The sequence below is a fragment of the Petromyzon marinus genome, chromosome 12 (assembly GCF_048934315.1).
Source record: "Petromyzon marinus isolate PM22_M1 ecotype Great Lakes invasive population chromosome 12, UKy_Petmar_22M1.pri1.0, whole genome shotgun sequence".
Lineage (NCBI taxonomy): Eukaryota > Metazoa > Chordata > Hyperoartia > Petromyzontiformes > Petromyzontidae > Petromyzon > Petromyzon marinus.
The window spans coordinates 15,543,350-15,569,075 of NC_133678.1; the positions used below are offsets into that span (position 1 = coordinate 15,543,350).

Sequence of the window (25,726 nt, forward strand, 5' to 3'; positions counted from 1 at the left end):
CAATCACCCACTCACCCACCCACTCATCCGCCCACTCACCCAGCCACTTAACCACTCACCCACCCACTCACCCACCCACTCATCCACCCACTCACCCACCCACTCACCCACCCACCCTCTCACATACCTACTCAAACACCCACCCACTCACTCACCCACTCAACCACCCACCCACTCACTCACACACCCCCTCATCCACCCACTCACTCACCCACCCACGCTCACTCACCCACCCACCCACTCAACCACCCACCCAGCCACCCACTCAACCACCCACCGACCCACCCACTCACCCACTCACTCACCCACTCACTCACCCACTCACTCACCCACTCACTCACTCAGTCACCCACTCACTCACCCACTCACTCACCCACCCATCCACTCAGATAACGACAACCGCCATACGGCACTAAGTGGCGGTGACGTCACCACGACGCTTGTGCCAGGCCATGTGCACCTTGAGGCCACGTGAAGTGTCGAACACCCGCTGGCAGGAGGTCACAGAGCAGACCCAGGTGCCACGGGTCGACTGACTGAGATGACTGGCTGATGCACCACCTATGCCCCTTACTGTGCCATATTTGCTATGTTTTAGCCACCCGACGCTTCGCTCGTTGTTGCGTCACTCCTCTGCCCTCCGTTGTTGCTGGAGGGCGACTGCCTCCAACTGCCCAGTAGCGTCCTTCACGAGCCTCCTCCACAGAGGCCGATCTTGACACCGCTGGTACCAGTCATCGGCAAGTCCACTCAGCTCCACGTCCTCCTGTACCACATCACTCCATCTCTTCTCTAGCCCGTGCCGCGCCCGTTTAGCCCCCTCGATCCGGCCGAACAAAAGCTGTTTCGGCATGCGGTGGCTGGGCATGCGGGCTACATGACCCAGCCAGTGCAGTCTTGTCTGCCGGAGGGGCTCACCGATTGGACCTTGCCCAGATCTTTCAAGGATTTATGAGCTGCTCACACAATCCAGCCTGGTTAAACCCAGGATGGATCGTAGGCAGGCTAGCCTCAATGTTTCTAACCGGCGAAGATGTTCCATTAAGGGGGTCCACGTTTCGCAAGCGTAGAGAAGGGAGGGAATGACCGTGGCCGAGAAGACCTGAAGCTTAGTGTGGAGCGACAGACCAGGTAGCTTCCACACAGCATTACGCACCCGATGAAAAGATATTGCCGCTCGACTGATTTGGACTGAGATCTCTGCTGTTAAACTGGAGTCGGTCATAAGCACACTGCCCAGATATGGGAGACTCTCCACTCTCTCCACAACTGCCCCATCACCGATTGGGAGTTTGGGGGGTGGAGTGTCCGATGGTACAAAATACCCAGGCAGGTGCTTAGTTTTGGTGGAGCTGATGGTAAGGCCCCATCTCTTAGTGGCACGCTCCAGTCTCAGCAGCAGCGTCTCTAACTACTCCTCTGTATGAGCAGCTATTACCAAATCATGGCATTCATAACGTGGTTGAGCAATAGGGAGCTATCCCTTGACCGGACCCGGGCATCGATCAGCCTCCCATCATATCTGTACCAAATGGAGATTCCCCTGGTACAGCTATTGAAGGCATCATGAATTACGTGGTCAAAATAGATGGTAAATAATGTGGGAGCCAGAGGATATCCCTGTCGCACCCCAAGGTGTACAGGGAATGGCTCTGACTCCCGGCCACGTAGTTTTACCCGGGCCCGCTCACCATCATGAAGGTCCTTAATGATCATGAGCAGAGGGTCAGGGACTCCAAAAGCACGATGAACAACCCAGAGCCCAGGCCTACTGATGGTATCATAGGCCTTGACCAGGTCAATAAAGCAGAGATGTAGGTCTTGTTGGAATTCCCTACACCTCTGCTGTAGCAGACGGACAGACAGAAAATATGGCATCTGTGCAGGACCGCCCTTTCCTGAAACCGCATTGGGGCTCCGCAAGCCTCTCCTCAGTGTGCCTGGCAAGGCGATGTTGAATAATCCTTGCCAGGACCTTTTCCGGCACACTGAGGAGTGAGATGCCCCTGTAGTTGTTACAGTCTGTGCGGTCCCCCTTCTTAAAGAGGGGGACCACCAGGGCATCCTTGCAATCCTGCAGAACCCGTCCAGTGCTCCAGATTGTTGTTATGATGTCATATAGGGCAGTCTGTGCACAAATGCCACCCTCCCTCAGCATTTCGCTTGGGAGATCATCTCTGCCCGGTGCCTTTCCTGGTCTCAGACTCCGGATCGCCTTCAGTACTTCCTCAACAGATGGCACCTCAGCCAGCCACTCACAGGGGGTGACTTCTTCCAATATTTGAGGCACTGCAGCCTCAGCAGGATCATCCCCACTTTGTGCCACGATGTTTTCCTGGCTGAGGGATTTCCCCTCCCCCAGGACCTCACAGAAATGCTCAGCAAATCTGCAAACCTGTTCCTGGGGGTCGGAGATTGGAACACCGTTTTTTCCCCTCATGATGGTAATAGGTGTGGCGCTGCAGGTTACTTTAGTGATGGAGTTAGATAGAGATTTGTGATCACCGGCCACTGAGGCAGACTCCATCTCCTCAGCAACCCGCGACCACCACCCATCCTTGCAGCACCTCACGGCTCTCCGAACCTACGAGCAAAGGCTGCAGTAAGCCTCCTCATTCTCTGACATGGGATTCTGTAGCCGATGGCAGTGGGCCTGTCGCTTTTTCTCAACTATCCTGAACACCTCCTATCAGCCAGGGTCTCTGGGGAGGTCTGGACCGTGTACCCAAAGCAGCCATTGCAGCTGCATGAGTCACAGTACTAAACCTCGCCCATTTACCCTCGACATCAGGAGGAGTGGGGAACGATGGCAACCCCAGCCTCAAGCGATGATGAAATTCTCGCTTGCAACTTTCATCAGCTGAGACCAGGCCACTTTAGGTTGGAATGGGGGCCTGGGTGTACACCCACCACCGGAGTGGAAGAATGGCAGGCGCATCTTACAGATGACTAGTCGATGGTCAGAGGGCAGATCAGCTCCACGGTAGGTCCTGGTGTCAAGGACATGGGCTCGCATCCGCTGGTCCGTCACTATGTAGTCCAGCAGATGTTCTTGCTTGGACCCGGCATGCATCCATGATGTTGCGTGGATGCGCCGATGCCGGAACAGCGTGTTTTTAATTACAAGCCCATGGGCTGCACAAAAATCTAGCAGCCTCCTACCGTTGTTATTGAGCTGATCTGGCCCATGCCCTCCAATCACTCCAGACCAGGTGCCAGCATCATGACCAACTCGGGCATTGAAGTCACCCAACAAGATGACTCTATCCCGAGGGGCCACTTTAGCCAGCACCTGTGACAGGTCATAGAAGGCATCTGGCTCATCGGCTTTGCCTGCATCCCTCCACGGATGTTCGTCTTCGGTGGGGGCATAAGTAACCACGACCACCACTCCTCACCTCTGGTTGATGGGAAGGCGAGCCCAAAGTAGCCTGGGGCTTACAGCTTCCCACACCTCACTGCCACGTTCCCACACACCCTTCATTCTTTTATTCAAAAGAAGAGTCACACCCTGTTGTTTGGCAGTCTGCTGCCCCGAGTAGAGGACTGTCCACCCCCCATGGTGGCAGGAGCCAGAACCGGTCCACCGGACCTCCTGAATGCCACAGAGATCCAGGCGGTACCGGTCCAGCTCCTGACAGAGGAGTGGCAGCCTCTCTTCCTCAGTGAGCGTTCGAACATTCAACGTGGCCACACGAAGTGGCTTTTCGTTGTTTCTGGAGGAGCACCGATGATAGAGATTCAATCTCCTGGCTCCGCCAATTGGGGTTTGGCCAGGACACATCATAAACGCCTGTCCCCCCAGGGCCTCCGGCACAAGCTTATTAGTTATATATTTAAGTCGTGGTTTCGTGGTAATTTTTTGAAGGGGGAGGGGTTACCAGCCCCTCGCACCCATCCAGAACCCCCGTTTAGCCACTGTGGTGGTCACAGATGCCATGAGGGGAGAGGCCAATCGGAATTGGCCCTCCCCCCACAGCACTGTCCACGACAGAGTTGCCCGTCCACCCACTCACTCACCCACTCATCCAGCCACCCACTCACTCACCCACTCATCCACCCACGCAGCCACTCACCCACCCACTCAGCCACCCACTCAGCCACCCACTGACTCACTCACCCACTCACTTCACTCACTCAATCATTCACTCACCCATCTGATCACCCACCCACTCACTCGTCCCCACCTCCTTGTTTCCCCGTGTCCCTGCATCTCCGCATGTGTGCGTCGCCCTGTCCCCGTGTCCCCATGTCGCCCTGTCTGTCCCCGTTTCCCCATGTCGCCCTGTCTGTCCCCGTGTCCTCATGTGCTCGTGTCTCCGTGTCCCCATGTCGCCGTCTGTGCCTGTGTCCCGTGTCTCTGTGTCTCCGTGTCTCCGTCTGTCCCCGTGTCCCCATATCGTCCTATCTGTCCCCATGTCGCCCCGTCTGTCCCCATGTCTCGTGTGTCCATGTCCCCATTTCTCTGTGTCTCCGTGTCCCCATATCATCCTGTCTGTCCCCGTGACCCCGTGTATACGTGTCCCCATATCGCCATATCTGTCCCCATGTCCCCGTGTCTCCTTGTCTCCGTGTCCCCATGTCCCCATATCCCCCTGTCTGTTCCCATGTTTCCGTGTCCCCATGTCCCCATGTCCCCATATCCCCGTCTGTTCCCGTATCTCCGTTTCCCTGTGTCCCCATATCCCCATATCGCCCTGTCTGGTCCTGATATCTCCGTGTGTCCATGTCCCCGTGTCTCCATGTCCCCGCGTCCTTGTGTCCTCGCGTCTCCAGGTCAGCCACATGGTGAAGATCACGCTGATGCTGAGCGTTTCGATCGTGTGGGGTCTCATCAACACGGTGGCGTGGAAACAGCTGTACAAAGCCTACGACGAGGCGCGCTACCACGACACCATGTGAGAGACGCGGCGACAGACACAGCAATGATGATGATGTGTATGACGGTGATGATGTGTATGACGGTGATGATGATGATGTGTATGGCGGTGATGATGATGATGTGTATGACAGTGATGATGATTATGTGTATGACAGTGATGATGATGATGTGTATGACGGTGATGATGATGTGTGTATGACGGTGATGATGATGTGTGTATGACGGTGATGATGATGATGTGTATGATGATTATGATGTGTATGACGGTGGTGATGATGATGTGTATGACGGTGATGATGATGATGTGTATGACAGTGATGATGTGTATGACGGTGATGATGATGTGTATGGTGGTGATGATGATGATGTGTATGACAGTGATGATGATGATGATGTGTATGACGGTGATGATGATGATGTGTATGACGGTGATGATGATGTGTGTATGACGGTGATGATGATGATGTGTATGATGATTATGTGTATGACGGTGGTGATGATTATGTGTATGACGGTGATGATGATGATGTGTATGACAGTGATGATGATTATGTGTATGACGATGATGTGTATGACGGAAATGATGATGATGATGTGTATGACGATGATGATGATGTGTATGACAGTGATGATGATGATGTGTATGACGGTGATGATGATGATGTGTGTATGACGGTGATGATGATGATGTGTATGACAGTGATGATGATGTGTGTCTGACGGTGATGATGATGATGTGTATGACGGTGATGATGATGTGTATGATGGTGATGATGATGATGTGTATGACAGTGATGATGATGATGTGTATGACGGTGATGATGTGATGACGACGACGATGATGTGATGACGACGACGGTGATGATGATGTGTATAACGGTGATGATGATGTGTATGACAGTGATGATGATGATGTGTATGACGGTGATGATGATGTGTGTATGACGGTGTATGACGGTGATGATGATGATGTGTATGACGGTGGTGATGATGATGATGATGTGATGATGACGACGGTGATGTGCGTGTTGAGAGCTCGCGACGCTGTCCTCGTGCCATCTGCGCGTGCCACGTGGGTGCAGAGACACGGTGGTGCCCACACAGTACTCCATGACGGCCATGATCCTGGTGATCATGATCAGCCTCTACTGCTTCAACCGGCACGTGAGTAGTGTCCGCCACTGTTGCGGGGGAGCCGGCTGATCCTTCCATAGCCGTTCCAGCGTGCGTGTGTGTGCATCGCGGTGGAAAGATGTTAACTACCTCGCCTGGTATGCAGGAGGTCGTGGGTTTGATCCTGACCCTGACGCCTGCTGCTGTATATTTGGAGTTTGCGTGTCTCTCTCTCCCCGTGGTCGCGTGGATTTGTATCCGCGTCCTCCGTTTTTTCCCTCCATATTTAGAATCAGCATCACGTGTTGAGAGTATTTGGCTGCTATACATTTCCACGTGATAAGCCACTTCGTTGGGCTATCATTTGTGGCCAGGTGCATGCTTGTCTGCATCCATAATCGAGGTTTTTTGGGTTATATCGCGTAAATATAAATGCATCGTTAAACCCGCCACCACCCAACACAGCCAATCAGGAAGGGTTTGTCACGTACACAAAACGTGCCAATTATTTGCTACTGAAGTGTGTTGGAGAGTAACATCCACAACATTTACAATTCGAGTCCCGTGACTTTTCGCTGGTGATTACAAAAACCGGCTTCATCGGGCGATTATGCAGAATTGTGAAGAAGAAGTCCCCTCCTTGTTTCGGTAAATGTTATCAGCGATAATATCAGTCGCGAAAGCCAACGTGTTAAAGTCGTCTGTGTCTCTGCACGTGTACGCATGTGTACACATGTGCGCGTGTACGTGTCTGCGCGTGTACGTGTGTGCGCGTGTACGTGTGTACGTGTCTGCGCGTGTAGGCCTGTATGTGTCTGCGCGTTGTTCGTATCTGCGCGTGTACGTGTATAAACGTGTTTGTGTGTGTACATGTGTGTGTGTACGTCTGTACGTGTCTGCGTGTGTACGTGTCTGCACGTATACATGTATAAACGTGTATGTGTGTGTACATGTGTGTGTGTGTGCACGAGTGTGTACGTGTCTGCGTGTGTACCGGTGTACGTGTGTGCGTGCACGTGCGAGCAGGTGGAGAAGCTGGCCCGCACGCTGTTCCTGTGGAAGATGGACGTGCACGAGCAGAAGGACCGCGTGAGTGAGATGCGGCGCCGCAACGAGGCCCTCGTCACCAACATCCTGCCCGAGCACGTGGCGCGCCACTTCCTCGGCTCCAAGAAGCGCGACGAGGTGAGCGCCCCACCACCAAGCCTGCTCGTCGCTCAATAGGTGACTCGTGGACGAGGTAAATCATGGAAGAGGTGACTCATGGAAGAGGTGACTCTGGACGAGGTGACTCTGGACGAGGTGGCTCGTGGATGAGGTGACTCAGACGAGGTGACTCTGGATGAGGTGACTCAGACAATGTGACTCAGACGAGATGTTAACTACCTCACCTAATATACAGGAGGTCCCGACTTACACCTGCTGTATATTTGGAGTTTGCGTGTCTCACGTACATTTTTCTCCGGGTCTTCCGGTTTTGCCTCCACGTTTAGAATCAACATCACGCGTTCAGAGTACAGTATTTGGCTACTGCTATGAATGCCCACGTGATGACGAACCACTTCGTTGAGCTATCATTTGTGATAGCCAGGTCGCTTCTGAAAAAGAGCTACGTAGCTCAGTGGGCCTTTTCTCCAGTTGCTCAGGTTTACTCCCACGTGGAAATGCTCATTGATTCGCCGATAGCACCTTAATACATAGAGAACTGGAGAGCTTGGACTCGTGTTGGCATCGGCTGGCCGCGTGGCTGCTGCCATGCTGCTCATCCGTGGCTGTGCACGTTATACGTTTGTTATTGCCATCGTTCCGCCCGCCTGCAAACGAATGCCCCCAGTTGTCTCTCGCGAACGAGGCGGCTTGATTCAGCTCTCTTGAGCACTCTCACGCGGTTCAAAAAAAACAATTCAAACCTGGGGCTGGGTGAGCACTGCGGTCAAAGGCACCGCGACGAACGCTCCTCTCGCCGCCGCCTCCACCCCCCCCCACCCCTCCCCCCCCATGCAGGAGCTGTACAGCCACTCGTACAACGAGGTGGGCGTCATGTTCGCTTCCATCCCCAACTTCTCCGACTTCTACACGGAGGAGAACATCAACAATGGCGGAATCGAGTGCCTGCGCTTCCTCAATGAGATCATCTCCGACTTCGACGCCGTGAGTCTTGCCTGCCCGCTCGCTCGCCCGCCCACCCGCCCGCGATCCCCCTCTCCGCGTGGTTTCAGGCTCAGGGCCCCGACCCAAGCAGCTCGACGGGCCCCCGAACTCGCGACAAAACGGGTCGCGGGAGGGGGGGGTTGGGTGGCGATAAGCGGTCTTTCCTCTGTCGGTTCTGAGGCACCCAGGCTCCAGAGGTGCGGTGCACCGAGTGAAGTCCTGAGTCCCGCAGTAAGCGAGAGATGAGACGGCTGCAGACGACGGATACGCGCGGTCACGTGTGCACGTGGCAAGATGTCACGCGATGTGCAGCATCACGCCGCATGTCAGCTCTCATGCTAGTTGTATTGTGCTGCTCGACAGAAAGTATCCTTGGAGAATTCTGATCCGTGATGGTGATGATGATTTGCATGCTGATCATCTGCATGCTGACGATCTGCATGCTGATGATGATCTGCATGATGATTTTCTGCATGGTGATGATCTACATGCTGATGATGATCTGCATGCTGATGATGATGATCTGCATGGTGATGATGATGATCTGCATGCTGATGATGATCTGCATACTGATGATCTGCATGCTAATGATTTGCATGCTGATGATGATGATCTGCATGCTGATGATCTGCATGCTGATGATTTTCATGCTGATGATCTGCATGCTGATGATGATGATCTGCATGCTGATGATGATGATCTGCATGCTGATGATTTGCATGCTGATGATGATGCTGACGATCTACTTGCTTGCTGATCATGCTGGCACGCAGCTGCTGGACGAGCCGAAGTTCAAGAACATCACAAAGATCAAGACGATCGGCAGCACCTACATGGCGGCCTCGGGGCTCAACCACGACACGGCCAGCAACGGCTACCACACAGGCGCCAAGGTGGGAGGCTCCGGCTCAGCCATCCGTGCTATTTAATTGGAAGCTTCGATATTGGACTTGGGGTGCTGCAGAGCCATGCTGCCAGTACAGTGAGGGGAAAAAAAGTATTTGATCCCCTGCTGATTTTGTACGTTTGCCCACTGACAAAGAAATGATCAGTCTATCATTTGAACAGTGAGAGACAAAATAACAACAAAATCCAGAAAAATGCATGTCAAAAATGTTATTAATTGATTTGCATTTTAATGAGGGAAATAAGTATTTGACCCCTCTGCAAAACATGACTTAGTACTTGGTGGCAAAACCCTTGTTGGCAATCAGAAGTCAGACGTTTCTTGTAGTTGGCCACCAGGTTTGCACACATCTCAGGAGGGATTTTGTCCCACTCCTCTTTGCAGATCTTCTCCAAGTCATTAAAGTTTCGAGGCTGACGTTTGGCAACTCGAACCTTCAGCTCCCTCCACAACTTTTCTATGGGATTAAGGTCTGGAGACTGGCTAGGCCACTCCAGGACCTTAATGTGCTTCTTCTTGAGCCACTCCTTTTTTGCCTTGGCCATGTGTTTTGGGTCATTGTCATGCTGGAATACCCATCCATGACCCATTTTCAATGCCCTGGCTGAGGGAAGGTTCTCAGCCAAGATTTGACGGTACATGGCCCCGTCCATCGTCCCTTTGATGCGGTGATATTGTCCTGTCCCCTTAGCAGAAAAACACCCACCATGCATAATGTTTCCACCTCCATGTTTGACGGTGGGGATGGTGTTCTTGGGGTCATAGGCAGCATTCCTCCTTCTCCAAACACGGCGAGTTGAGTTGATGCCAAAGAGCTCCACTTTGGTCTCATCTGACCACAACACTTTCACCCAGTTGTCCTCTGAATCATTCAGATGTTCACTGGCAAACTTCAGACGGGCATGTATATTTGCTTTCTTGAGCAGGGGGACCTTGCGGGCGCTGCAGGATTTCAGTCCTTCACGGCGTAGTGTGTTACCAATTGTTTTCTTGGTGACTATGGTCCCAGCTGCCTTGAGATCATTGACAAGATCCTCCCCTGTAGTTCTGGGCTGATTCCTCACCGTTCTCATGATCATTGCAACTCCACGAGGTGAGATCTTGCATGGAGCCCCAGACCGAGGGAGATTGACAGTTCTTTTGTGTTTCTTCCATTTGCGAATAATCGCACCAACTGTTGTGACCTTCTCACCAAGCTGCTTGGCAATGGTCTTGTAGCTCATTCCAGCCTTGTGTAGGTCTACAATCTTGTCTCTGACATCCTTGGAGAGCTCTTTGGTCTTGGCCATGGTGGAGAGTTTGGAATCTGATTGATTGATTGTTTCGGTGGACAGGTGTCTTTTATACAGGTAACAAGCTGAGATTAGGAGTACTCCCTTTAAGAGTGCGTTCCTAATCTCAGCTCGTTACCTGTATAAAAGACATCTGGGAGCCAGAAATCTTTCTGATTGAGAGGGGGTCAAATACTTATTTCCCTCGTTAAAATGCAAATCAATTTATAACATTTTTGACATGCGTTTTTCTGGATTTTTTAGTTGTCATTCCGTCTTTCACTGTTCAAATAAACCTACCATTAAAATTATAGACTGATCATTTCTTTGTCAGTGGGAAAACGTACAAAATCAGCAGGGGATCAAATACTTTTTTCCCTTACTGTAGCTGCTGCTGCTGCTGCACCACGCGGTGCAGCAGCAGCAGCAGAGCTCATAATAAAGGTTTTTGGGTTAGATCGCGTTTATTTATAAATGTGTCGTAACCCTCCACCACCCGACACGGCCAATCAGCAAAGAAAAGTGTCACGTTGACAAAAGACAAATAATTCACTACTTCAGCCCACCGGTGTGTTGAAGAGTTAATCCACATTTACAGTTTGAGTACGACGTTTCGCTGGTAAATACTTCCAGCATCATCGGGCAATTCGCCAGAATGGTGTTAAACTGAGCAGCAGAGCTCTTTGGCTGGCCTCGGTTGAGCTCTGTGCTTACACAGGGGCTGCCGCAGAGTTGGGTTAGGGAAGTCGGTGGATCTGGCGATGTTCTTTCACCAATTCTTCACATTTATTTTGAAATTGATCAATAAATACATGGACAAAAATGCGGGGGTCATGAAAATAATTTGCGGGGTTTTTTGTGAAGAAATTCTTGGGGCACCTCGCCCTGCGTTCTAGAGCGGTCACGGTGGGTTGGTTGCTTGATTGATTTAGTCGATTAACCAACTGAAATTTATAATCGACGTGTTACTGGCCGATAACTGGGAACCTTTAAGAATGGCAGCCAACCATACACAATGGTTTCTGAAGGCAGGAAACCCCCTACTGCACGTAGGTGAGCAGTGAGCTGGCAGGCGAGCGGCGAGTGGGCGGGCAGCGAGTGGGCGGGTAGATCGGCGGACAGGTGGGCGAGCGGGCAGGTAGTTTGTGGGCAGGGCGGTGACGGCGCGGTGTGCCCTTAGAAGGACGCGGAGCTCTCGGACCGGGATCGCTGGCAACACCTCTCCGACCTCGCCGACTTTGTCCTGGCCATGAAGGTGGCGCTGATGAACATCAACTACCAGTCCTTCAACAACTTCATGCTGAGGATAGGTACGGGCTCACAGACGCTGAGAACACCGGTAAACCCGGCACAGACGCCAAGGGAGGGAGACACTCATAGACACTAACAGAGACACTCGTAGACACTAACAGAGACACTCATAAACACTAACAGAGACACTCATATACACTAACAAAGACACTCATTAAGACTATCAGAGACATTCATAGACACTATCGGAGACACTCATAGACACTAACGGAGACACTCATAGACACTATTAGAGACATACTCTCTGGTTCTTTCGGTAAAGTCATAGATAGAAAAAATAATAAAAGAAACACGTTTCGGTCGCAACACAAGCGTCCATCAGGTGAGAAAATTATCTGTGACTTTATATAGGCACGGGAGGAGTGGGAAGGGAGGGGAGGAGTTTTGTCGAGTCGTGGCTGCAGGAGTTTATGGGGGGAGAGGGAAGAGGGTTTGTGGCGTGCAGGGATGAGTGGGGCTGGAGAAATTAGCATGTCCATGAGCTTGAATTAGTAACCGAAAACAAAAACGGCACGGGTGGGTGAGTGAAAATCACAGCAGTAAAAACTTGACAGGGTTTATCACGTCCTTCCAATGATTGCTCAATCTGAATCCATCTTCTCGATTAAATTTTTGTCTGTGTTTGTATATCTGGATAGCTTCATGAACAAATCTCTGATGGTAGCCCGAGGGTTTGCAGAGCACCTTGGTCTCGGAAAAAACAATGTCACGTGTGCTTACAGCGTTGAAACAATGATCCGCCACCGCCGAGCTGTTGGTTCTACCGTGTTTCAAATCCGCTTTGTGTTCGCGAACCCGGTCTGAGACATGTCGCTTCGTTTCACCAATGTAACTGCTGCTGCAGACACAACTCAGCTTATAGACACCAGGACATTACATATGTCCCGAATCGCATCCTTCACCGATGGGATCAAATGACGGATTTTGTGTACTGTATTGAACCAAACTTGGATCTTGTGTTTGTTTAACATTTTGGAAATTATTTTGGTAACCCCTGTTATGTATGGCAAGGTGATGGTTTTGATTGGGTCCTCAGATGGTTCTCTACCCATGGTTGTGGATGCAGCTTTGCGGATTGTGCGGTCAGAATATCCATTCCTTCTGAGAGCCTGGCGTACGTGCTCAAGCTCACTGGCTAGGTGGTGCTGGTCGGAGATGCAACGAGCCCTATGGTGTAGTGTTTTGATGAGGGAATTCTTCTGAGCTAGATGATGGTGGGAGTCAGGCTTTAGATAAGAATCCGTGTGGGTGGCTTTCCTATAGACAGAGTGTCCCAACGAGCCATCAGGTCTCTTCTCGATCAAAACATCCAGGAATGGTAGCTTGCCATCATTTTCCACTTCCATGGTGAATTTGATAGATGGGTGTATGGAATTGATGTGGTTGAGAAATTGGTATAGTTCCGTCAGGCCATGTGGCCAGATGACGAACGTGTCATCTACGTATCTCTTCCACAAGGAAGGACGTCGGGTGGATGTCTGGATGGCATCTGTCACAAATCTCTCCATGAAAATATTCGCTACCACTGGTGATAGGGGAGAGCCCATTGGGGTACCTTCATTCTGTTTGTAGAAAGTACCATTCCAGTTGAAGTAAGTGTTGGTAATGCAGTGCCTTACCAACGAAGGTACATCAGGATTCAATCCCTGTTGGACCAGGTCTTCAATGATTGCAATAGTATCATGTATGGGTACCTTAGTGAAGAGGGAGATTACATCTAAACTCACAAGCAAATCCTCCGGGGACAGTGATATGTCCTTGATTAGTGAAACCAAGTGGGCCGAATTAAGTACAGCCGAGGCGGTCTTGTCCGTGAAGGGAAGCAGAGTCTCAGACAAAAATTGTGCCGGTCTGCAAGTGGGTTAGTTAATGGTGGATACAATAGGATGGAGTGGAGTACCCTCTTTATGGATTTTTGGAAGGCCGTAAAATTTGGGTGGTCTAGTAACTGAAGGTTTTAGAGAGAGCTGTTTGGTGGGTTCGATTAGGGAAGTCGAATTAGTGATGATTTTGTTGGTTTTAGTAGCCAAGCTATGGTAGGGTCTCTGTTAATTTTGGTATAGCAGCCATCATTGAGAAGGTCCTGGATTTTGTTGTTGTATGTGGTTTTATCCATGATGACAGTGGCATTGCCCTTGTCAGCTGAGAGGATGACAATATCATCTCTCTTTTTTAATTGAGCAAGTTCAAAACGTTCGTCCTTGCTAATGGGTTTCTTAGCATTCTTGAGGATAGCAGCGATTTCAGATCTTGCAACGTCTGCCGGGATGTGTCCCAGACCTTTGAGGGCTACGTCGAACTGGGCAATGATGTCATCCACTGGGATGTGTTTGGGGGTGACTGCGAAATTAAACCCCTTAGCTAGTACCGATTTTAGGCTGTCAGAAATTGGGCTGTTACTGTGATTGATGGCAATCTTGTTGACATCTAACTTTTCCAAGTGTGGTTCGGGTTTCTTTTTTGACAGGAGGTTGAATTTGGCAATCAGGTTAACGCTACTTTTGGTTGACATTGAAGCAGCTGAAGAAACAGTCATGTTATCTACATGGTCCCAATCAGATGTGGACATTGTCTGTTAATGCTAAATGTGATTGTAAGAGAGTCTTGTCTAAATTATCAAGTCCAAATCAGAGCAGCCTCATTCTTTCTGAGATTAGGGCTAGGCTGGCCTTAAACAAGATCCGTTTAGCGTTTGGGGAAGCGACAGCAGCGGATGTGAGTGTAAATGCGATCGGTATTACCTTGTTGTCGCGGCATCTCTACAGAAAGGTGAGCGACTCGATCAGGTGTGCCTTCTTGTCTCGCAGTCTGTTAAAAGATCTCACAGTTGCGTGGAAGCCCTCCCCATAGAGGTGGTTCAGTCTTGATTTGAAGCTTTCATGACTGCTGGAATCCATACTCTCTGGTTCTTTCGGTAAAGTCACGAAGTTAGAAAAAATAAAAGAAATACGATGTTTCAGTCGCAACACAAGCGTCCATCATCAGGTGAGAAAATTATCTGCTGTTGTGACTTTATATAGGCACGGGAGGAGGGGGAAGGGGGGGGAGGAGTTTTGTCGAGTCGTGGCTGCAGGAGTTCACGGGGAGAGGGGGGAGGGTTTGTGACGTGGAGCCCCCACCCGTCCCTGCACGCCACAAACCCTCCCCCCTCTCCCCCCATGATCTCCTGCAGCCACGACTCGACAAAACTCCCCCCCTTCCCCCCCCCTCCCGTGCCTATATAAAGGCACAACAGCAGATCATTTTCTCACCTGATGACGGACGCTTGTGTTGCGACCGAAACGTCGTGTTTCTTTTATTATTTTTTCTACCTACGTGACTTTACCGAAAGAACCAGAGAGTATGGATTCCTGCAGTCACGAAAGCTTCAAATGAAGACTATTAGAGACACTCATAGACACTAATAAAGACAATTGTAGCCACCTCCGATTAGCACGGTTGACTACGTACGGTGCGAGCAAAGTTCACCACACATACACATAAGTGCTGACATTTGACACATTCACATGGAGGCTGATGGGACAGCGAGGGGATGGTTCCGAGATTGGCCTGCTGGTGAGCATCTTAGATGAGCCTCCAAGTGAACTATGGAATTGAGTAGCGGCGTTAGGGTAGATTCAGAAGCTAGGTGCTAGACTGTGTCACAATAATCAGAAATGGGCGGGATGGTGTCTTTAACTACATGCAGGTGGGACGTCGAGGTGGAATAGAGCATTTGTTTCTGTACAGGACTCCAATTTTGAGCGTTTACCTTGATGGCCGAGTCGACGTGGGTCTTGAGAGTTTTCGACTCCGGGATAATGCGTGACTATAAGAAGTTGTCGACCGGCTCAAGAGGAGCGTGAGCCCAGAGCCGCAATGCGCCAAGGTGGCAAGACAGTGGGGAGACTGAGGGGGCGGCGGTGCGGCATGGACGCTTCTGTTCCGTGCCGTGGCGCTCGCCCGCACGCGAGGGTTAAGCGGTCGCCGCGACCGACGGCATTACCCTCAAATTGTGTCCAGGCCTCAACAAGGGCCCCGTGCTCGCCGGGGTGATCGGCGCCCGGAAGCCGCACTACGACATCTGGGGGAACACGGTGAACGTGGCGAGCCGCATGGAGTCCACCGGCCAGATCGGCAACATTCAGGTGAGCGCAGGTGCCGCGGGCCGTGCCGCGGGCCGTGCCATGGGCCGTACCACGGCATCCCGGGCCGCAGGAGCCCGGGCGCGGAGAGCTGTGAATAAGAGGGCGGAGGGAGGCCTGGCCGAGTGCTGGCAATGCCGGCGCAGGCAACTGGCCAGGACGCTGGCCGGTTTCCGGGCCCCACCCAGGACCTCACGGTGGCAATGGGAGCGTGGACAGCGAGATCACATTCAGCTCAGTACAGGCTTTTATTTAAAGGGTGCCACGGTGATTGTGATGTTATCTTCCTCACCTGGTATGCATGAGATCGCGGGTTCGATCCAAAATATGTTCCGGCACGGAACATATTTGGAGTTTGCGTGATCTTCCTGTGGTCGCGTAAATGTTTTTCTCTGGGTCCTCCAGTTTTTCCCCCCACATGTAGAATCAGCATCACGCGTTTAGAGTATTTGGCTGCAATAAACAAACATCCACACGATAACCTACTTCGTTGGGCTATCATTTGTGGCCAGGTCGCTTCTGAAAAATAAGTTAATAGCTCAGTGAGATTTACTTGCCTGGTAAGATGAACATATATAGTTTAGTTTCATTGATATATATTTTTAAGGTGATTTGTTTACCTTTCTTGTACTTTGTTTTTGGATCGTTTGTTGTTGTAACATTCTAACCTGCCCCTGCTGCACATCTGTGAAAAAGAGCTTTATAGTTCATCGGATTCTTCCTCCAGTCTAAATAAACATTCCGATTCTGATGTCGTCAGGCCCCAGCATGGGCCCGACCGACTTTGGGCCACTCACGGAGAGCTCGGGGGTCGTGCGTCCCCGACACTGACCCGCGCTGTCCCGTGCTCTCCCTCGCGCAGGTCGTGGAGGAGACGTACCTGGTGCTCAAGGACTACGGCTTCCGCTTCGTCCGCCGGGGCCCCGTGTTCGTGAAGGGCAAGGGCGAGCTCATCACCTACATCCTCAAGGGCCGCGAGAAGCAGGGCTCCTTCATCAACGGCTCTGCCATGAGCCTCCCGCACCAGGTGATGGAGAACGCCTGAAAGTGCCGCGCTCGCCGCTTTGAGAAACCAAACGACAACGACAGAGAGACTCGCTCCTCGCTCGCCCCCCCTTTCCCGACGGCTCGCACAGCCCCGCTGCCTTGACCGCCGAGCGGGTTGTGGCCTGCGGGTTTTGCGGATCGCGACGGGGTGGCGGCCGGAGGGACGCTTGGGAACCCAACGGCCGGCGGAGGAGGAGGTTTGAACCGCCCGCCCGCCAGGCTGGCGTCTGCAAGCAGTGAGGCCCGAGAGCGAGGAGGGCTCGCCACGCAGGAACGATCGATTCGTATATATATTTTAAGGGAAATCGCGATGTTGGAGATAAAACCGGCTGGCTGAACGAGAACGGCTCTAGAAGACACCGCGGAACGAGCGCCCGGACGAGAACGACGCCGAAGAGGAGAGAGGACGCCGCGGGGCCGAGGGACACCGCGGGGGAGTGCTGACCGTTGGCTTCGCGCTGCCGTTCCGGCGAGGACGCCATTGGTCGATTCTGCCTGCCTAGAATTCTGCCCGAGATGAGGGGCCGCTGCGTGCTTTATATAAATAAACAAATATATATTGGACTTGGTAGCAGCTGTACAGTACACGTAAAACAAACTGCATAGGATCAGTTTCCCTTCCGTTTTTATTTCCCTCTCCGCGTCTTCTCCGGCGTCCGGTGCGGGCTGCGCTCAGGATGTGGAAACCTTCACAGTATTTTCATCCCTGCGAAAGGGATTTGCCTAAAAAGTGGTGGGAGGAAGGGGGGGGAGGAGGTTGGGGGGTGTGGAGGGGGTGGGTGGAAGGGGGACATTGGTCGGGATAGCTTTGCACTTGTGTTTCCTTCATGTGGACATATTGTTTAACCCGAAACCTGAATCTCATCGTGTTGAAAAGTGGACAATGAGACAGAGAGAGGGGTGGGGGTGATGGGGGGGGGGTCATGGGGGGATGGTGAGGAGATACCTCAAGGTTATTATTCCACAGGAGAAAATAAAATAAACTCTTTGGATTATTTTTGTTAGCCTGGTCTGAGTGGAGCGCGGTGCCGCGGCGTTCGCACCTTTTCACTGCTGCGGTGGGAAGTGCTGGGCGGTGAGACAAACCTGACGCCTGTAACAGCGGGGTCCGGCACAGGCGCTGGGCGGTGAGACAAACTTGACGCCTGTAACAGCGAGGTCCGGCAGCAGACGACGAGGGAGGGGAACGTGGGGCCTATGAGCCGTGACCTTTTGTACATTGTGTCGTGTCGTGCACCCGGGGGGGGGTGTGCGGGAGTCTTCTTTCCGCCTTTCTTGGGAAACTCTGTGGTGGAAGTGGTGAGGTGTGCGAGCCCCCCAGCCCCCCCCCCCTCACCCCTTCTATTCCGCACCATAAACCTTCGCTGCGGTATTACCGGCGTTCACCCCGGACGAAATACGGAGACCAAGCTAGACTACAAAAACAAAAACACCAAGTGCTGTTAACGATCACCTATGAAAGGGGGAGGGGGGTGGCCAGCACCACGCCTTTGTCTCCCCAGTGGCGATGTTTACACACAGCACCAGGTACTCATTTGAGGCCGAGTCGATCTAGGGGAGGTCCAGAACCGGTTCAGATAATCGTCACTGGTGTTGGCCATGAGCGGGAATCGAACTCGGGTCGCCGGGTTCATAGCGCAGCACGATAACAACTGCAGCACCGACCGCTCCCCACCAACACACAAAATAACGCCCCGCAATTATATTTGCCCAGTGTGAGTCGGGAAGTCAGAATTTTGAATGTCAAGGTGCAAGAGGTTAATGGAACCATTTCCCACAACTGCTACCGCTCCAGTCCACAGAGTTCCAATCCTGAGCCCTTGTGGTTCCTGACTTGGGAGAACACGAGTTGCAAAAGGCCCTGAGCGCACGATGGACCGTGAACTCCGTGCCTTTGGCACGGAGTTCATGGGGCGGAGCACGTCCCACCCCCTCTCTCGGCCCCCTTCACCTGGGCCGCCACGATGTTTATGAGCCAATGTGGCTTCTTAAAAGCCACCTTGGCTCACACGGCTCAGCTTAACATAGCTCAGCGGGCCCTAAATAGCAAACAAAAAATGTTTATTAGTTTGATGTGAGCGTCGTGGCTCTCGGGCCCGCACGACTTGACGCAGATTTCCGCTTCCACCTTTGCGGGGAAGCGATTCGTCAACTCGCCGTCAGATTCACATCTCAACTCGCCTCGACTCCGAGCGAAACATCTTCCACTCTTCAAAAACACCCCAACCTCACCTTCAGCCGGGTCCACGCCCGAGTCGAGACGAGTTGTGCGAATTTGCCAGCACTTGTTGCAACCGGTGACTTGCGGTAGAGGCGAACGCAACCTGCAAGTGGTGGAGGACGTTGACACACACTTGCACTCAGGGGGCTGCGTGCGTGTGTGTGTCTGTGGGTGACGGGGGGGGGATGTTTGTCGGATCACCACCTCGTTCACTGGAGACCAAACTCGGGACAGATTTTCTCAGTCGGCACGAGGTCTCTCTTAGGGGCCGTCCATTAATGACGTCACGCACCTGGGGGGGGGGGGTCAGACATTCGTGACGCTTTGTGACGAGGAGGGGGGGGGTGAGAAATGTGACGTCACATCAAAATGCGCAACATTAAATAAAGAGAGATAACACGTTCTACTTCAATTTCGATTTAAAGCTTTTGTGACGACAGGGATTCATATTCTTGGTTCTTTCGGTAAAGTCACGTAGAAGAGAAATAATAAATATTGTTTAGTATTATTTTATTATTTCCCTTCTCGGTGACTTTACCAAAAGAACCAAGAATACGTTCTACTTAATTAAATAGACTTTTTAATAAATATTTTCTCCTACAACATCAGAGTGCAGCGGCACATTTAATACGCACTACAATGACAATAGTTTAAATCGATTTGAAGCATGTTTTATATATATATTTTTGGGGGGGGGCAGAGCTTTCTTACGTCATATTTGAGGGGGGTCTGACTTTTTGTGACGCCGTGTGACGATGGGGAGGGGAGGGTAAAAAATCGTCCAAAATCGCGTGGCGTCATTTATGGACGCCCCCTTATGAGTAGTGTGGAGTTGACCTGCGATAAAGTCATATCTGTCAACCCAGACGGTTTACCCCGTATTCTTGTACAGGGAAATTGAGTTTTCAGGTCCATACGGCGTACAGCCGTTTCAATGCAGGAAAAAAAAACATTGTCTATTTGTGTTTCGCACTTGTGATGGGACTTTGTAGGATGAACGGTGAGATGTATAAGGGGCACAGGATGACCAATAAGGTCTGAATTGGTCTGTAATAAGGTAGGGCGCTGATTAAGGGGTTGACTAGGTATGGCGAATGTGTGTAGGATCACCACCTTTTCCACCGTAGATTTCTCAGTGAGCACGAGGTCCCTCTTATGAGTAGTTTGCAGTTGACCTGCGATAAAGTTGAACACGGGCAACACCCTTGCCAGACCTCAGCACGCACCAATCCCTGCCACTCGCGCCCGGACCCCCAAAAAACAGATGCCACGTTCCAGACTGCCTGGGTCAAACTCACCGAGGGTTGCCACCTGTCCGGATCGAACCCGGACGACGGGTGGCAAACTCTAGGGCGAGTGAAGGGCAGGGGGGAGCTACTGCTTGGGGTAGGGGGGGGTGGGGGTTGAGCTCATCGAGGTGGCGTCACGAGCGGGAAGGAGTTGTCCGTCAGGAACTCGGAGCGTCAGCGTGAGACCGGGGGACGGGGGCCGCTGACGACACCGCCGCTTCAGGGCCACCTCCTCTCACGGGACGCAAGGGCCCCCCGGGGCACTCCACGGTCTCCGAAGAGTTGCCCCTCCCCCACCCAGTGCAAATGGCACCTTTAAACAGAGCACGCATTGGCTGTTATAACCCACGTTTCGGTTTAGGGAATGGAACTGAGACCATGAACTGCTCTGCACGATTTCATGGGACCTTTGTGCCAGAATCAAAGTATGAAAAATAGGAATCGGTTGGACCCTTTCTGGAAATAAAACAGGTGTTAAGATGTTCAAACACAAAAATCAGATACCTCTTTGCAAGGAATCAAAGTCTACATTAACCAGGCGTACTTTTGGTGAACGTGGAAACAAACATGCTCTGATAATAGACATTTGCCTTCACCACAGACAGCCTTGTTTAGAAGAAGGCTGTCTCTCGGTGTTTGAACATCTTGACACCGGTTTTATTGCCAGAAAGGGTAACGCCTATATTATTATTTTGCATGACCTGCACGAGGTTGGGGAACCCGTTCTGCCTGTGGCGGGTGACGCGGCCTAACATGGCGGAAGCCGCTTGCCGCGGTTCGAATTCGGCAGGCCGCCCTCGTTAATGCGGAGGTGTGTCTCTGTGTGCGTGTACAATATATAGGATTTAGTGGCGGTTATCGCGCTGTGCTACGAACCCGGCGACCCGGGTTCGTTTCCCGCTCACGGCCAACACCAATGAGGATTATCTGACCCGGTCCTGGGCCTCTCCTAGGTCGACTCAGCCTCTAATGAGAACCCGGTGCGATGTGTAAAGATCGCCACTGGGGAGGCAAAGACGGCCGGGCGTGGTGCTGGCCACCCACCCCCTCGTGTGCCATGCCGGCCTTCATAGGTGCTGCTCGCAAACAGCACTTGCCCCAACAGTCTGTTATCTATGACAGTATATTAACCATGAAACACTTCTCGCCGTCTGCTTCATTCACCGTAGACGTCATAGACCCCGTGACGCCATTCGAAGAATGGTCAGGTCAGGGATCGGCAACCCAAATGCGGTAAAACAATATTTATATTTCAAGAGCCGCAATGCCATGTGATTAACGTCACGAAGAAGTCCTTAAAGAGTCGCATGCTGATCCAGAACCGCAGGCTGCCGACCCCTGGGTTACGCCATTTGTGTGCCGGGTGTCACGGTCGAAATTATGCAACATTTGAAAATGCACTTAATTGGGAAACACACAAATCTCCCCCCCCGTTTAAATGAACACGACAGGACCCTCCTGAAACACTGTTGAGAGTCTCGGTGGGGCCTTGCTGGGTATAAACAAAGCGGAGTCGAGGTAACGAGAGCGCTGTCGTCACAGACTCGGAGCCGACGGTGGCAAGGGACCTCTCACGTCCGTCTGCCAGGAGACGAAGCGATTTAGGGCCGATGCTCCGTGGCCGGCATGACTGACGTGGGCTCTTACCGCTGCTGTAAGTGCACTCTGTGGCACGCCACCCTCCTGCCGGCAAACACCAAAGACCCCCCGCTCCCCCCCCCCCACCACCACCACCACGACAGCCTTGCGCGAACTGTTGGGGGCTAGCGGCGCTAGCGAGCGACACCTGAGTGAAGGCACGAACAGCACGCGGAGGAGGGTGGTGTGGACATTGCCCGAAACGTCGCCTATCGTTTGCCTTTTGTTCGCCAGTCTTAGTGACGGAGGCGTTGAGTCGTTTTTGTTGTGTGCACCACTGCCAACACAGAAGCAGCAGCAGCAGATCGTGAGTCGCATCTCGATGGAGTCAATGGCGCCGTGCATTCACCGCGCTTCTCTGTGGAACCAGTCACGCTGAGCGTGGCTAGGATGGTAGGATCGCCATGGGTAGTTGGGTTCCAGTCACGCTGAGCGTGGGTAGGATGGTAGGATCGCCATGGGTAGTTGGGTTCCAGTCACGCTGAACGTGGGTAGGATCGCCATGGGTAGTTGGGTTCCAGTCACGCTGAGCGTGGCTAGGATGGTAGGATCGCCATGGGTAGTTGGGTTCCAGTCACGCTGAGCGTGGGTAGGATGGTAGGATCGCCATGGGTAGTTGGGTTCCAGTCACGCTGAGCGTGGCTAGGATGGTAGGATCGCCATGGGTAGTTGGGTTCCAGTCACGCTGAGCGTGGGTAGGATGGTAGGATCGCCATGGGTAGTTGGGTTCCAGTCACGCTGAGCGTGGGTAGGATGGTAGGATCGCCATGGGTAGTTGGGTTCCAGTCACGCTGAGCGTGGCTAGGATGGTAGGATCGCCATGGGTAGTTGGGTTCCAGTCACGCTGAGCGTGGGTAGGATGGTAGGATCGCCATGGGTAGTTGGGTTCCAGTCACGCTGAACGTGGGTAGGATGGTAGGAGGAATCCTATGAGCTCTAAAGCTTTCATTCACAGATGTCCAGTAGGGGCGGTTAAGAACGTCACAACAAACAGTACACAAACACGACAGTAGTGCAAAGTACAATAAAGGTAAACAGCTCACCCAAACACAAACACAAATTAAACCATCACCATCCGAGCAGGCAAAGTCCACTGAGGGATTAACTTATTTTTCAGAAGCGACCTGGCCACAAATGATAGTTCAACAAAGTGGCCCAATCGTGTGGACATTTTCTAGCAGCACAAACACTCCAAAACGCTGGTTTCTAAATGTGGATGGGGAAACTCAGAGAACCTTGAGAGAGGGAAAAAAGCCACGCGACCACGCTGCACGGACTGGTGGCATCGTTTGACCCCTGCGTCGACGCGGGGACACAGAGAAGCGCGGCTTCATTCGTTGGCGCGCCGACTCGATGGCAACTACAGCGCCACTAAGCGATGGACCCCCCACCCCTCCCCCCCGATTTGCACGTTTGACGACTTCTGCCGTCACGCTCGGTTTTAACTTCTCTCCCCTCGATTGTGGCCGGGGAAATATTTTCCGCGCCCGGCACACCACATTGACCATGCATCTGGCTCTAGCCGTGGCTTTCAATGCTTCACCGTGTCACCTCCTCTGGTCTTCCAGCGAACTTGAAAACGATTCCGCGAATACTTTAAAACAACACTACCTTTGTCTCTTAAGGCCACAGTGTTTGTTGACGAATGTGTTCAGGGTTCGTGTTGCTTTGTTCATTGTGCTTGTGCACCGCTGCCAACGCAGCAGCAGCAGCATCGCCAAATAATGTGAGATATTAAGTCCTGCGCACATCGAATGTCGCCAAATCCGATTGGAAATTGAGGTCCCCGTGGATGGGTGGCCTCTACTAATAAATTGTTTGGGATGCAGTGCCAGTCACGGACTCGGGACGTGGGGTCACGGGGCTGTGCCAGTCACGGACTCGGGACGTGGGGTCACGGGGCTGTGCCAGTCACGGACTCGGGACATGGGGTCACGGGGCTGTGCCAGTCACGGACTCGGGACGTGGGGTCACGGGGCTGTGCCAGTCACGGACTCGGGACGTGGGGTCACGGGGCTGTGCCAGTCACGGACTCGGGACGTGGGGTCACGGGGCTGTGCCAGTCACGGACTCGGGACGTGGGGTCACGGGGCTGTGCCAGTCACGGACTCGGGACGTGGGGTCACGGGGCTGTGCCAGTCACGGACTCGGGACGTGGGGTCACGGGGCTGTGCCAGTCACGGGCTCGGGACGCGGGGTCACGGGGCTGTGCCAGTCACGGGCTCGGGACGCGGGGTCACGGGGCTGTGCCAGTCACGGACTCGGGACGCGTGGTCACGGGACTGTGCCAGTCACGGACTCGGGACGCGGGGTCACGGGGCTGTGCCAGTCACGGACTCGGGACGCGGGATCACGGTGCAGTGCCAGTCACGGACTCGGGACGTGAGGTCACGGGGCTATGAAGCTCTACCGCCACCTGCTGCTGGACGATGATGATGACAGTGACCGCAAGATGCTCTCAACTTCCGCTCAGCTCGAAATGCAAACGCACTCAATTCCATTCAGCTCACCTGACAATTCAATTGCTTCAGTCCACCACCGGAGTGGCTTTCCAAATCCACAAAACCAAGGAGGCTGATGGACTGAAAACACGCGTGCTTTCTACGACGAGACAGCCACTGCCGATACCGAACAATGCTCAAGCTTGACGCACGAGACATTGTTTTCGAGTTTAACTGGGGGCGGGGGGGGACCCATAGTTCGTTAGATTGCTCTTGCCAATAACATTTCGGGCGCCGCGATGGCGAGATGTTAACTACCTCGCCTGGGATGCAGGAGGTCGTGGGTTACATCCAGACCTTGACGCCTGCTGTATATTTGGAGTTTGCATGTTCTCCTCGTCCGACGGTTATTCCCTCCACATTTAGAATCGACATCACGCGTTTAAAGTAGTTGGCTGCAATACATTTACACGTGAAAAGCGACTTCGTTGGGCTATCATGTGACCAGGTCGCTTCTGAAAAGCACTACATAGCTCAGTGGGCCTTTTCTGGTAAAAAAAAAGTTAAGTTTTGTGTTCAGGAATGGCCACGTACGGTGCGAATGAATCTTCTTTGGTTCTTTCGGTAAAGTCACGTAGAATGAGAATAAAATAATAAATTGATAAAATAAAATAACACAATAATATTCTCACGACGTTTCGGCCACAACACAAGCGGCCTTCATCAGGTGAAGGGGCGAGCCACGTGGCTCTTCCACTCCAGCGCTGTCCTACCAGACAGTCTCGCCCCTTCACCTGATGAGGGCCGCTTGTGTTGTGGCCGAAACGTCGTGAGAATATTATTGTTATTTTATTTTATCAATTTATTATTTTATTCTCATTCTACGTGACTTTACCGAAAGAACCAAAGAAGATGAATCATTGCAGTCACGAAAGCTTTAAATCGGTGCGAATGAAGTTCAACATACATCTGATCTACCAAGCAGCATTCTGATCCACCAAGCAGCAGTCATATGACAAACCTGACTCTCGTTTGGTTTGCTTGCCGAAGCAAATGCTGCTGGATAATACCGTGTTTGGAAGCCAATAGGCTAATGGAAGTCAATAGACGAACGTGTTTATTTATGTGGAGGTGTAGAACAGAGTTCAACTTATATTTAACTTTACCCATAATGCTTCACAGCAATGAAGAATGAGTTTGTCAACAGTTTATGCATCAACACTGGAGCACATGGACTCTACCAAATGATTACGTGTAGCCACCCTGTCAGTGCACTGCTGGATGAAAGCCATCCCATGCTGTGTCAGGCACGGGGAATGATTGACCGTACT

At 52.2% G+C, this 25,726-nt stretch overlaps 1 protein-coding gene across 3 annotated transcripts in view; it reads left to right on the forward strand.

The window, feature by feature from the left end:
* The window catches only part of ADCY3 (adenylate cyclase 3), a 120,493-nt gene extending 103,123 nt beyond the window's left edge, over positions 1-17,370 (forward strand). For 2 of the 3 annotated variants that reach the window (XM_076066673.1, XM_076066675.1), the window contains exons 16-23: positions 4,777-4,898; positions 5,965-6,046; positions 7,022-7,180; positions 8,000-8,146; positions 8,920-9,039; positions 11,505-11,634; positions 15,638-15,762; positions 16,622-17,370. In XM_076066673.1, coding sequence (XP_075922788.1) covers positions 4,777-4,898; positions 5,965-6,046; positions 7,022-7,180; positions 8,000-8,146; positions 8,920-9,039; positions 11,505-11,634; positions 15,638-15,762; positions 16,622-16,804 — 1,068 coding nt within the window. In that variant the 3' untranslated portion in view covers positions 16,805-17,370. The remainder of the gene's footprint in view (positions 1-4,776; positions 4,899-5,964; positions 6,047-7,021; positions 7,181-7,999; positions 8,147-8,919; positions 9,040-11,504; positions 11,635-15,637; positions 15,763-16,621) is intronic. The other variant, XM_076066674.1, reaches the window with a different exon arrangement.
* Positions 17,371-25,726: the final 8,356 nt, after the last annotated feature.